This window comes from Chinchilla lanigera, unplaced genomic scaffold, assembly GCF_000276665.1.
Source record: "Chinchilla lanigera isolate Chin_1 unplaced genomic scaffold, ChiLan1.0 scaffold00028, whole genome shotgun sequence".
Taxonomy (NCBI): Eukaryota; Metazoa; Chordata; class Mammalia; order Rodentia; family Chinchillidae; genus Chinchilla; species Chinchilla lanigera.
In genome coordinates, this window is record NW_004955429.1 from 10,642,991 (window position 1) to 10,656,064 (window position 13,074).

The 13,074-nt window shown below is 38.1% G+C and overlaps 1 protein-coding gene across 1 annotated transcript in view; it reads left to right on the forward strand.

Annotated features, from left to right (window-relative positions):
• The window catches only part of St8sia6 (ST8 alpha-N-acetyl-neuraminide alpha-2,8-sialyltransferase 6), a gene marked incomplete at its 5' end in the record, with an annotated part of 121,834 nt that overhangs the window by 104,331 nt on the left and 4,429 nt on the right, over positions 1 to 13,074 (forward strand). The window contains 2 exon segments of the mRNA XM_013515560.1: positions 5,617 to 5,761; positions 10,228 to 10,340. Of these exon segments, the coding sequence (XP_013371014.1) occupies positions 5,617 to 5,761; positions 10,228 to 10,340 (258 nt within the window).

The following is a 13,074-nucleotide window of genomic DNA, read 5'->3' on the forward strand; positions in this document are numbered from 1 at the left end:
TAGTCCTTTAAGACTTGAAGACAGCTGTTGAATCCCCTAAACATGTTCTTCCACAGTCTGGACATTACTAGTTCTCCATCCATCATGAATTTTAATCTACTCCTTCCAGACGAGCCCCAGTTTGTCAACAGGCCTTTGAACGCAAAGCTTCCACAACAGACCCAGGCACTGAGTATTGTCTGAGAATTTCTCTTTTTGTCCTCCTTGACATTATTCTTTAAAGGATGCAATTCTAGATCACATGTGAGTTTTGATAAGCCAGTGCACACAGCTGAGTTATAATGAGACAATTAAAGACCTGCAAATCTTCAGCATGCCTGAAATGGCTCCTGAAAGTAATGCCTGGTTTCTACCTCCAGTGCTGAATTACTCCTTGTCTCCAGGCTTCCTCATGTCTCAGCTCCTACAGCTAAATGCATGTGGCCTGGTAACTATGCATGGATGCTGAGCAGGGGATTTCTGCACAACGTGCCATAAATAGTAGTGCTAAGCCCCTTTGATCCCATGCACTTTCTTATTATATTGTTTAAGAAGTGCTTTCAACTATGAACTTGAGGATTCTAGAAAAATGTGTTCAGATTTAGGATGTGGTAGTTCAAACCAAAACATTTCACACATGCTCGTTCCTCCAAAATCTTTTGTAGGGAGCATTGCACCTCATGATCCTATATAAGGCCTGCTTTAGAGTGGATTATAGATTATGGGTTTTAGGTTCTGGTTTTTGCCACTTAAGTACCTTAAAATTTGTCCTTGTAATTTTTCCTACTCTATCATAAACACCATGAAGGCAAAGATGATGACTGTTTTATTCACCAATGTGTATATGGCACCTCTCATGATTCTCAGTATTTAATTGGTGCTAAATACATGAGTGAGTGAATGAATGGAAATGTGATCTGTGATCTCAATTTTGTAAGCCTGAGTTGTCCTCATCTGTAGAATGGTTCTTTGCACCAATATTTTAGAGTTATTTTAAAGCTTACATGTGAGAATCTGTAGCAAATATTTAGTACATTGTGAGATTGCACTAAATGTTAGGTGTTCTTGATCAGTCAGTGAACTGTATCATGTAGGATGGGGCCAGAGGAAGGGGACAAAGAGAGGGGCATCCAATAAATTCCTGTTCATTATGAATTTAAATGAGAGGAAAAGATAGTGGCACCAACAGGAGAGAAGCAGTTGGTGTACACCTGGCCTAGGTGCGATGTGGCTCTGGTGAAGCTGAACAACACTGACCTATTTTGTTAGAAATGGTTGGAAGTCCTTTGCATTTCTGCCAGTGCTCATATTTTCAAACTCCTTTTGCTAGGACCCTCATTAGCACCGCAGAGAATGAACGAAGCCTGGGGATGCAGCTCTTTGTTAATACTTAGAAGGTACATGCAGTCTTTCCCTCACCCCAAATGGCCCACATCTCATTGGGGAATCTCAGGGAGCTTAATAAACAGAAGTAATAGCTGGGAGCCACACGCTCGGGCCTGTAGGTCGTTAGTATTCAGAGTGTCCTGTGTTGTTCTGCCCGCTGATGCCTTAAGGAGTCATTAACATTTCATGGAAATCCAGGAAGCATTCCATTTAGAATCAGAGGAGAATTTTGACCTGGGAGTTTAAGCCAGTAATAAAATAATAAAATAAAGCAAAGTAAAATTAAATTAAATTAAATGTGTTTATGGTGAAAAAAAAAGAAAAAAGAAATTCCCAGAATCTTAACAAATACCCTCTTGTCAAAAGTATCTTCATTTGACCACCTGTGATCCAAAGGTGGGTTTGTATGTTTTCAGATTCCATTTTTATAGATCAAAGCTACATGTGTTAAGCTGGATTCTTCAGGGAGCAAACTACTCCTTAAAAGTTGAGCATTTTTTAAAGGATGTGAACTCTTCTGAATTTTGCGCCTCCGTGCAGTGGGTAGAAAACATATATTCCCTTTTAAAACTGGGTTGTGTGAAGGAAGTTGCTGCAGGTGGGCCACAGCAAGACTTTAGGGCATATTGACCACATCATCTGATAGCTCTGGTCCCACAGAGAAGCCTGTACATACTCCGTGTAAAAGCAAGAGCTCCAATATTTTAGTAATACGTGGAGAGAGTGGAGTGGGAAGTATTTAATGTACCTGAATTGTAGGGTAGCCTTCCATTTACCTGGGCAGCTGTGCAGCAAGGTTCCAATCCTTACTGTGTGAGTCATGGTACCATTTTGGAAAGCAAAAGTGAAGCCAAAGGAAGAGGCTTCACTGACAACATTTTCTTTGGACTTCAACACTCTAGCTCGGACTAGAGACTTGAATGTCACAGAACCCAGGTTTCAGTTGTTTACAACCTTCATTTCTGTATCAAGTCACTTAGCGCTTCACAACCCGTTTTCTCGTGTCTAAAACGGGAATCATTGTACTGTCTACGTCCCTGCCTGTGAGGGGAAACAAATAGGGTAGTGGCTGTTCAGATACCCTAGAAGGTTCACAGTGCTCCAGCAGAGTGGGACTCGGGATCCTGCTGAAATGGTTGTGACATTCACTGTTGTGGAGAGTGAAATTGCAGTGTAGACAGTTCATTATCACAGAGATGGCAGGTTTTCTAGTTAACGCCAATAGAATACTATTCCTTGATGTCTTCTTTTTCTCACAAGGTGGGAAGAATTGCCACACTCATTATTGTGAACATGTCTTTGGAGTGACCACAGATCAGAACTGGCTCTTTGTCAAGGGTGACAGAAATGGAATAACAGATTTTAAAAATCCATTAACAGCATTTTTGTCATTATAAGCAGATCAGTTGTATTTCACCACTGGCTCCTTATTACTCTGCTACAGAGATGAGCTAGGAAGTGACAGAGAGCATGCATTTATCATTCTGCCATGGAGTACAAGAGCCCCGTTTGTCTGTGACTAAAGGCAGGCTTCAGAAATGATGTGGATTATTATGCTGACACTTAACCGAGGAGATTATTACGTACAGTTAGGATTAGGTGTTTCATGTTGACTTTCAATAGCCCTTTTCTAGAATGTGTAAGCCAGATGGCTAAACCACCTCTGGCACATCCACACATCCATCCCAGTAAGAAAAAGGAATAAACTGGATATACAGCATAGCTCAATCACAAAACATTTATCGTAAGTGAGCAAAATTCTTACCCAAAAGCATATACACTGTATGGTTCTGTTGATATTCTGTAACAGGCAAAACCAAACTGTGGTGAAAAATAACCACAGATAACCCAGCCTTAGGGACAAACCAGGAGCTGGTAGCAGAAGTGGAAATGGAGTGCAGTGAGACCTGCAGTTACTTCGATTTGCAGCAACTACAACACTAATGGATTGATAGATTCACAACAGGGTATATCTGATAAAAAATTGTCAAAACTGGTGGTTATTTAAGTCCTCATTGTTCATTTCTTCAAATATCCTGCAGGTCTGAAAGCCATAATGATATGTTTTAAAAATATGATTTCAGAAAAAAACTATTAGTAAGAAAAGCACAAGAGAAAATCTTGGTAGTGTTTTTTGGGGTGCGGTATTCTTTTAAGCACTGAATATCCTTAGACATTTTAAGCATTGCGTTCTCTCAAAATCCTGGATGTGACAGACATTTAAAATGATAAACACACAAGGATTTCTGAGTCTGTAGTGTATTACATGAATTGTTACCAAATTAAATTTATAATTAAAAACTACCTAACCACATGTTTTTGACTACACACCATTTCGTTTTCTTTTGTTAATCTCCATAAACTATCTTTTAGAAATGGCAAGTCCTCAAATACAAAAAGAAATAATAAGCTGGTAATAGAATTCAGTTAATAAGAATATACCACTTTTATGAACTCTGTTAACTGATAAGAAGCATTTTTGAAAACCTTGGCTTTGGGATACAAATAATATCACCTTGACTTTTTTGCAGTCAGTTGAGACTGAGAATGATTGGAATTCACGAAGACTGAATTTAAAGTGCACATGGCAAATTAGAGCATTGTGCTTTCTCAAAAGCACCAAATTCAATAGGAACATGCACAGGACTGTGTCCTTCAAAAACAAGTGTGGATGGAAAAGGACCCATTTTTTAGAACTCTAACTGGTCGTTTCTTACTGACTATTCATTGTCTCCTGTCCTGCAGTTGGATTCAGTTTACATACATACTTTTTAAGTAATATGGAGAAATAACTCAAAGTTTAAAGAGAAACAGGGTGATTAAAATAATGAAAAACCGGTCCTCTTAGGAAAATTTAAGTGAAGAAATTCTGCAAACTCTTCTAAGATTGAAAGGTTAATCAAGTGCTTAATTACCATGTTCAATCACATGACACGCGTTTGTGAAAAGAGTCTCTGAAAACACTATGGAAAAGGATTTAAATTAAGAAGAAATAGTTTAGTGGTGCAGTGGAAGAATCTCCTGACTTCGAGGTCAATTAGACCCTGGAATAATTATCAAGAGATGTTTCAGAGTCTATATCCCTGGAGATTTGCAAAAACAAAATATAAATTCTAAATAGTTTGACAATGACCCTGACACTGGCTGAAGACTAACTCAGAAGACCTCTGAAAGCCTTTCCCGGATCCGCATTCTCATATTAATTTTTCATCCTACAGTAATAATTTTGAAATACAACTTGCTGCTAATTTACATTGTGCTGGGCTTTGTATAACTGTAAATTCGCTTAAAAGTCACTGTATGAATGATTCTTTTCACTGCACTTGTCTCTGAATAAATCAGTATATATTGTTTTGGTGACTGTAATGCTCCTCTCAATTTAGTTTCTGTATTTTTGTAATTATTATGAAATAATTATACAGTAGCCGCTCACATATTCTCAGGGAATATTATGTTCCAGAACTGCCTTGGATGCCTGAAACTGCAAACAATACTGAACCTTACATACAGTGTCTTTTCTCCTACTTTCATAGCCAGTTTAATTTATAAGTTAGTCACAGTAAAAGCTTCACAGCAATAACTAGTCATAAAACAGAACAGTTATAACAAAAGTTATGCCACTATAACAGAAGCTGTTTTAACAAGACCATAGTAAACTATAATAAAAATCATGCGAATATGGTCTCTTTCTCTTGAAAAAGTCAAGACAAATAGTGATATCCTCAGACCTAGTTGATTCGGGGCAATTAAAACTACACAAAGTGAAAATCATGAATCAGATGCAATTACTACAGTGCAATCTCTTGTTTTTCTCTTTAATGTTATATCAATATCATTATGAGGCTGCTTTTATACTTACCACTGTGATGGTCATGAGCATTTTCTCTCTGTGAAACAATCCCTCTCTGAATCCGTTTAACGGGCTCTGCTATTCCACCTTGCCACATCCCCACCCTGCCATCCAGGGCTCGTTAGAATTGAGATAAAACTGTCATCATGGAAAGTGATTTATCTTCCTCTTGAAAGTCAATATGGCAGAATCTTATTTTTTAAAAGCAGTGTTTTTAATTAGTAGATGTTTGCAGTATGCAAGGTTTACAGTTATTGTGGGAGTTTGTACGTGTACATAATGCATCTTTTCTTTTCATCCTCTACTCTTCCCAGAATCCCCTTTCACCGTGTCCACTGTGGTTGCTCTTTTCGGCTTCTTAGTTTTATTCCTCGGCTCACTTCTATTCTTCCCCATTGCAGAGCAAAACTTGCTTCCTGTTGTGATGCTGTTCAAAACTTCGTGGTTTCGCAAAATAACACTCCAGTTGGAACTAACATGAGTTATGAAGTGGAAAGTAAAAAAGAAATCCCAATTAGGGAGAGCATTTTTCAAATGTTTCCGGTGGTGAGTAAATGTTTATTGTAGCTTTCCTCTCGCCTTACATTGTAATTTACAGGAATGAATGAATCAATCAATCAATGATTTTAAAACTATCATAGTTTATTACATTGCATAAAATGTGTACTGTGGACCATTTTTTAGAAGGGAATTTTTATTTATTTACCTTTATTTTCTATTCTGGGGATCAAACCCGGGGTCTCATGCATACCATATGAATTTTCTGGGAGGTACAACCCCCAGCCCCTAAAAAGGCAATTTTAATGAGGTGTGGCTGTGTAGGGAAGGACATTTATAGTTTAAATGATGGGCTGTTCTGGTCTTTGAGCCTTCCAGACTCTTCTTTGGAGGTAATTAGCCAGTTGGAATCTGCATTGTGATCCCTGGGACTTGTGAATATAAGCTTATCTTGGGAAGTAACTATGTAAAATCTGTGGCCAATAAATATAACATCCATAATACAGGGATTATTATCATCTACATTCGCTGATGTATCCCACGCTCCTAGAACATTCTTCAGTACATATATCCAACCATTACGTGCTGTTACATGAAAAAGTCATGAGATGCTATACTACTGCTTCACACGGTGAAGAGAGACTTTTTGCCTAATCCAAGTTTGAAAATTTTTTTGTCATGAAGAACAACTGTTACATATAGATATATACTCCCAGGCATTTTAACATCATCTGTTTAAAAGCAACCAAGCTCCTGGGGAGGGAGCTCCACAGTAAAGCATGTGCCTAGCGTGAATGAGGTTCTAGGTTTCATCCCCAGTAAAAAAGGCAAATAGGCCAAGTCAATATGGTAAAAAAATGGGATCATAGTATATATGCAGTTTGCTGACTGTAGAAAGTTAGATTCTTATGATTAATTCCCTTTGGTTGGGCTTTTGATTTCTTTGAACTTACTGCTGCTCATGTAAATTGTTTCAGTGGGTTTTTTTTTTTTGGCATTACAATTCAAAGGAAGAAAAATTTACTGAGAATAAATGAGAAATAAAATGATAGAGAAAAAATACTTCACATTGTCTGGAAGGAAAAAGAGACAAAAATAACAAAATGATCAATAGTCAAGGATATTTAAAAGACCAAGTTTGGTCTTTTGAAATGATCAATAGAATGAATGCAGTTTATTAAAGGTAATTGTACATCAATAAAGTTTATTTAAGAAAATAACCCTCATAAGGTGTTTTCATGATGCATCGAATTACGAATAATTGTGAAGATAATAACAAAAAAATCTCCATTCCCTACCACAAAAGGCCTTGGAGAGCTGTCTTTGCTGGTGTGTGTATATCTGGATTTTGGCGACCAGCACACAGGGGCCATATCTATTCTGTCTCTTACTTGGCAAAAAGGAAAACTTATTTTTGGTTTTGTTTTTGTACTGGAAATCAAACTCACGACCTCATACTTGCCAGGCAGGTGCTATGCCGCTGAGCTACATCCCTGGCCCCAGAAAAACTTAACATAGTGTTGTAGTCAGGGTTTGCGAGGGACTACATTTAATACAGGACACATAATTTATAGGATTATGTTATAATATTCATCCAAAAAGTCAAATACAGAAGAGTGCAAGACAACTGTCCACACACTAGAGACCCAAAGAATCCAGCTGAGGGCCTGGCTCACACAGTAATGTCCAGCACAAGTCCAGCTGAAGACATAGAGAGCCCAAAGCAATACCCTCCATGAGTCCAACTGGAGGGCTAGAGCCCACAGCAATGTCTCATGCAAGTCTTCATCAGGGATCCGCACTGGGAAGGCCCAAAGGCCAGTGGTGAAAACTATATAGTCTGTACCAGCAGGATGAAGGATCAGGGCCACCAGGCTAAGGGATCTGCACTGGAGCCAGGAAACAGTGCACAAGGTAAGGACCAGAGCATCCCCGAAAAGAACTGCAGCCATCCTCAGCAACAGCAAGGACCGGAGCTCCTCCCATGATGAGAACAGCTGAGTTCATATCAGGAAAACCAACATGATAAGCTTCTCCAGGAGGACCACCAGCACAATATCCTTCCCCTTCAGTTCTCCTTATATACTGTGGCAACAGTCCTCAGGTGGGCCCTCCACACCCAGCACCACACTCATTCAGTTAGCTCGTGTCACAAGTTGACCATTAGTTAATCCACCACACACAGCATTGATAATTCTGCATGCAGTTAATGTCTGCATCTATCGTCTAAATTTATACTGATTTTTTAAAATGGGGAAAAATACAGTCACAAGCAATACAGTCCCAATTGCAATGCCATGTCACTTTCTAAGTGGCCCTAACCTTCAGCTTCCATGGATGGGGCCTACAGTGGAGTTGACTTCTTTCGCACCTTGCTTCCTGCCTGTCCACCCTGTTCCACTCCCTCACACACAGCTGCCTGGACCAGCCAGGCATACAGCTGATTGCAATAAATACTTTTGATTAAACAGTGCAAAGTAACTTCTCCCAAAAACTTTGCAAAGTTATTTGAAGAACAAGACAACAAAGTTGATTTTCAGCCAGAGCGAGCAATGAGCAGGCAATTGAGCTGTGCAAATTTACATTTTTCTTGGGAAGTTTATTTTAGGGAACTTTGGGGTTTGTAATTTATTTCAACTCCTACTGAACATGCGATCCCAAAACATATGGCTGCTTCCCCCTAGTTGACCAAGAAACCAGAGAAAACATTCATTACTTTGAGTGCTTAATTTGAGATATGCTTCCCTCAGTAATCCTTTCCATTGTACTGTAAAGAGCATATTTGCATTTTTGCAGTCTGCCCTATCGATAAAATTCAGAATTGTAGTACCACTGAGTAAACACTGTCAGACGACATCCTGAGCTAGAAGTTCCTTGACATGAAATACCCTGAAGTATCTGAAAACGACTCATTTAAAAAACAGACGTAAGAAGGGCAGTGTGGATATTAAAGAAAATACGGGATAGAATGAAGTTACCATTTTAATCCAAGGACTAGTAAGAAACTGGATAGTGTAGTGGTTACACAATGCCGAGCGGGTCCTCTTGAGCAAACTTCCTGGGTTCATAGCCCAGCTCTGCCTCTCTGTAGCTGTTGCTTACACTTGTGGCTCTGTTTCTCAGCCCTGGAATACTCCGAAGGTGGTTGTGTGGCTTAAATGTGCTAATAAATCACGCAGTGAGAACAACGCCTCCCCCACAGGAAGCATCATAGGACTGTTGCCTTCCAAAGACACGCCTGTTGGGGGAAGTTCTGACACAGAGTTCTGTGCTCGTTGGACATCTCCCAAGTGCGGCGTGGGGAGCAGGTGGCAGACAGTGGTTCCCGGGTGTGCCGGGGTTCTGGGCTCCTCAGAATACCAGCCCTGAGTTGTTGCCAGTGGTGCTGGTGAACTAGCTTTGGGGAGGGATGTGCCTTGATTTTACAGCCTCTGCCACTTTCGTTGGTTTAAATACCTACACCACGGCCAAGTTCAAGTTACCAGCGGTATAACTGCTGCATGTGAAATTCCTGAATGTCACCCAGTTGGGTCTTGCAGCCTATTCAAGCAGCTCAGCGCACTGCTGGAATGGGGCTGGGGAGACTTTTGGAACAGCAGTGCTTATTAAAAGCTCACTGGGTACTCTGCACTCTGCTATACATGGAGAGAGGGGTAGGGAAATGAAAAGCTAAGACGCACCCTTTCTGTCCTTGAGGATTTACATTTTCACAATGAAGACAAACTAGGTGAATTGGGATCTCATCGCTGTGGGGTATGAGCTGGCACCTTCCTGTGGGCTCAAGGATGTATTATTATTTCGGGGGCACAATCAGAAAAGGCAAAGTGCACTATCAAGTTGGAAAGTTGTATTTCAAACTGCAGAGAAATTGGGGGAAAAGAGAAACCTTTTGGGGTACACTAGGAGGAGCCCTAGAAGGAAATGAAAAATATTCAGGCCACAGAAATTAATTTGAAATATGTCACCTGAGTTGGTCAGCCACCCTGAAGCACACTGACTGGTCATTTGCAGAGATGGCAAGCGTAAATCTGATTCCATTACGGAGCCTGAAGGTCCAACTACTTAAAACACACAGGAAACTTCTGCTAAATTACCTATTAATTTTATGGCTGAGAGTAAAAGATTTAATGCTACTTTCTAATTTCATTATTTTCCTCTCTTTCTTTGCTAAGAAAAAGTCCTTGTTTGTTTAAAAGGTGCTATGTTGAGTTTTGCCATTCTTCTTTTATTATATTTATAAGATATACTTTGTATACAAATATGTTTATAAGATTATTTTATTGTATATTACATAACATTTGTTCCTTTCAATAGAAATGAAACATTTACATGATATCTTTTTATTACGTCCTAATAAATTGATCCTGTTACTTTTTTTTCCCTTTTTAAGTACTGCTTCTTTTCGTTTGTTTTCTTCTCCAAAGCATGTGTGAAAAGTTATTATAATTAAGCTGGTGATGTTTGTGGTTATTAAACCAGTGGTATTTCATGGCAGTTTCACTTTCTTCTGCTAGTCCCAGCCTTTTGTGGAATACCCTTATAATCAGTGTGCCGTGGTTGGAAATGGGGGAATTCTGAATAACTCTCGCTGTGGAGCGGAGATAGATAAATCCGACTTCGTTTTTAGGTAAGAGTTGTCAAAATGGTTTCTTTTTTTATTTTAAAGAGGAGAAAAACTAACAAAACAACAGCAGTGAAGACAAAAACAAAAACAATAAAAATGATATGTGACCCCAAAACAAAATGATAGGAATTAACAATGGTTGCTACATTTCATACTGTTGTCTTCAATGAAGTTGTTCAGTCCACCAGCTATAAGAACGTAAGATTGATCAAACCATCAAAGACAGTAACAAGTAATTTAAAAAATTATTGGAAAGGAAGATCAGTTGTGTATTTTAAAGGTATAATGGAAAGATACTGTGTGTCAATTTTGACTTTTGAATTGTGTTCCTAATGTCTACAAATTACCCAGGTTAGGCTTTCCTGGAGTATTACATGGCTCACAAGTTTCTGGGAGTGTTCTTATCACAAAGATAGAAACGTGCTTCGGTCATCTGTCTTTCGGAAATGGGGTAAAATCAAGGTGGAAGAAGGCTTGGGGCTGTAGATCTCATCAGAGCCTTCAGTGTTTGAATAGGTACCATGACTCCCTCAGAAGGACTCCGGTAGGAGCATTTCCTAGACTCACTGGGCCTTGAAGCCTTGCTTCTCTTACAGAAGATGTCAAAAAAAGTTTCATTCTCCAGTATTACTAGTGGAAAGGCATTTTACAGCAATACAACATCATTGTTTAGTTTTCTGGGCTGAAATTTAAAATGTTTTGTGCAGCTTATAATTATGGTCTTCTAAAACATTGTTATCTGAGTACAAATTAGTTTACAAAGATACAAATAGAAATGGTTTTGTTATGTACCTGATACTAATAAGCCATTCCACAAAGCATCCGTACTTTTAGAATATGCCAGAAAGGTGATTCATGCATCTGAGGATGGATTTCAGTTGAAATGCATCCTTTTAAAAAGTAGGTATCTGTATCTTTCTGTTTGAGGAGCATTAATTTCATACATCAGAGATCCACTGGTCCCTGTTTATTTCATGCTACCCTTTTTATAAATTTTTTAAAAGTGATTTTTCCATAAATACTGTACCATAGCTCCTCCTTCACTGTGGGAATGACAGATCAAGAATAGACCTCACAGTGTGAAAATTACTGAATGTCTTCTTCTTGATTAATAAGATGGCCCAATGTGTGAGTGGGTTGGCCATGTTGTTCAAGTCTCAGTGTGAAAAAGAGCCCTAATAAAGACCAATAATTCCACATGCAATAGACCTTTTATAGACTTAAAATTCCCAAAACATCTGTGGTGAGTATTCTACCTAAACGTTAATTTTACTCCAAAGGAAGTATCAGAAATGTAAGATTTGGCTTAAAACCCTTTAAAAAGTCCTAAAAGGGCAGCTATTTGATTTATAACTCTAAAATACCTATAAATGCCTGTATTTCTGGATTCTACTTTTTCCGATGCCAGGTATTTTTATAAATATAGAGCTCCCTTAAAACTTGGGCAAACTTAATGGCAACAAAAGGAATAGATGTGATTGGAATCATTAGAATCTACTTAATTTTTTAAGCCCATACTTGTTTTGACTGTATATGCTGATTATAAAACAGTTGGAAAGTTACTTATTATTTTTTATTTCAAAAGATTAGGAGTTGTAGATTAAATATGTAAGGAACCAAAAGAATATTAATGTATATAATGGTACTGTATTAATGTCTACAATGTATGATGTATACAATTAATGTGATATACATTATATTCATGTATACAATGGGATGAGGTACACAAATATTAGAAAAGATGGTGGCAAAGCTTGTGACTGTAAATCCATATACATATGGCCATTGTATACATTATATATACAGCACTATATATATGTCCCTGTACTGTATTTCCCTTAGGAAACTCCTGTGATCCATATTAGAAATCTCATTTGATTCTTCAAAAGATTATGAGATTATGGTTTGTTACAGTAGGCCTACTAATAAGGTCATTTCCCTGGCCTTGTATCTCTAATTAATTTTTGTTTTCTGATATATGTTTTGTAGCACATAGGGAAGTGTTTATTTCATTTATTCATGTTTCATGGGACATGGAATAGAATATATAAGCCTCAGCCCTATCACAGAGCATATCATCTTTAAACAGCCTTCCAGGAAAGCACTTGATGGTCCTTTTTTTATGTTTAGCTTTAAAGCAATGGGCTACTTGAAATTTAAAATATGTTTAGGGAGTCATAACCACCTTTCTTTTTTTGTGATCTCAGACACTTAATTTGTTTTCCAAAGTAAAAACAAATTAGTGCTGAAAGGAAGATGAGAACATCACTATGAAAACATCACTAGAAGAACATTAAGGCTTTATTTATTAATACCATAATTTGGTGGTGAAACCATTCATATGGGAATCAGGAGATTTTGATGTCTTGTGCAGTCTTTGCCTCTGGCAAATGCTATAACCTTAGTTGCTGTACTCAACTTTTTAAAATCTGGAAGTTAATGACCATATCACTGTGGAAATTTAATCAATATAAATGATGATTTTAACAAAAGGATTGGAAATTTTGACAGTTAGGCCTGGTGTAATTGTCATTTCTGGTTTTGAAACTTTAAAAGTTATTGAAGCTAACTGCTAAATTTGTGTATTTTAAACAATATTGACATGTCAACTAAGAACTCAGTACTTATGCAATAGCTTTAAAGGGAAATAAGGTGAATTCTGAGGATCTCTCCATAACAATGATATTCTCTAATGTAAGGACAGTTATCAGATGTGTATGTGTGTATGTACCTCTGT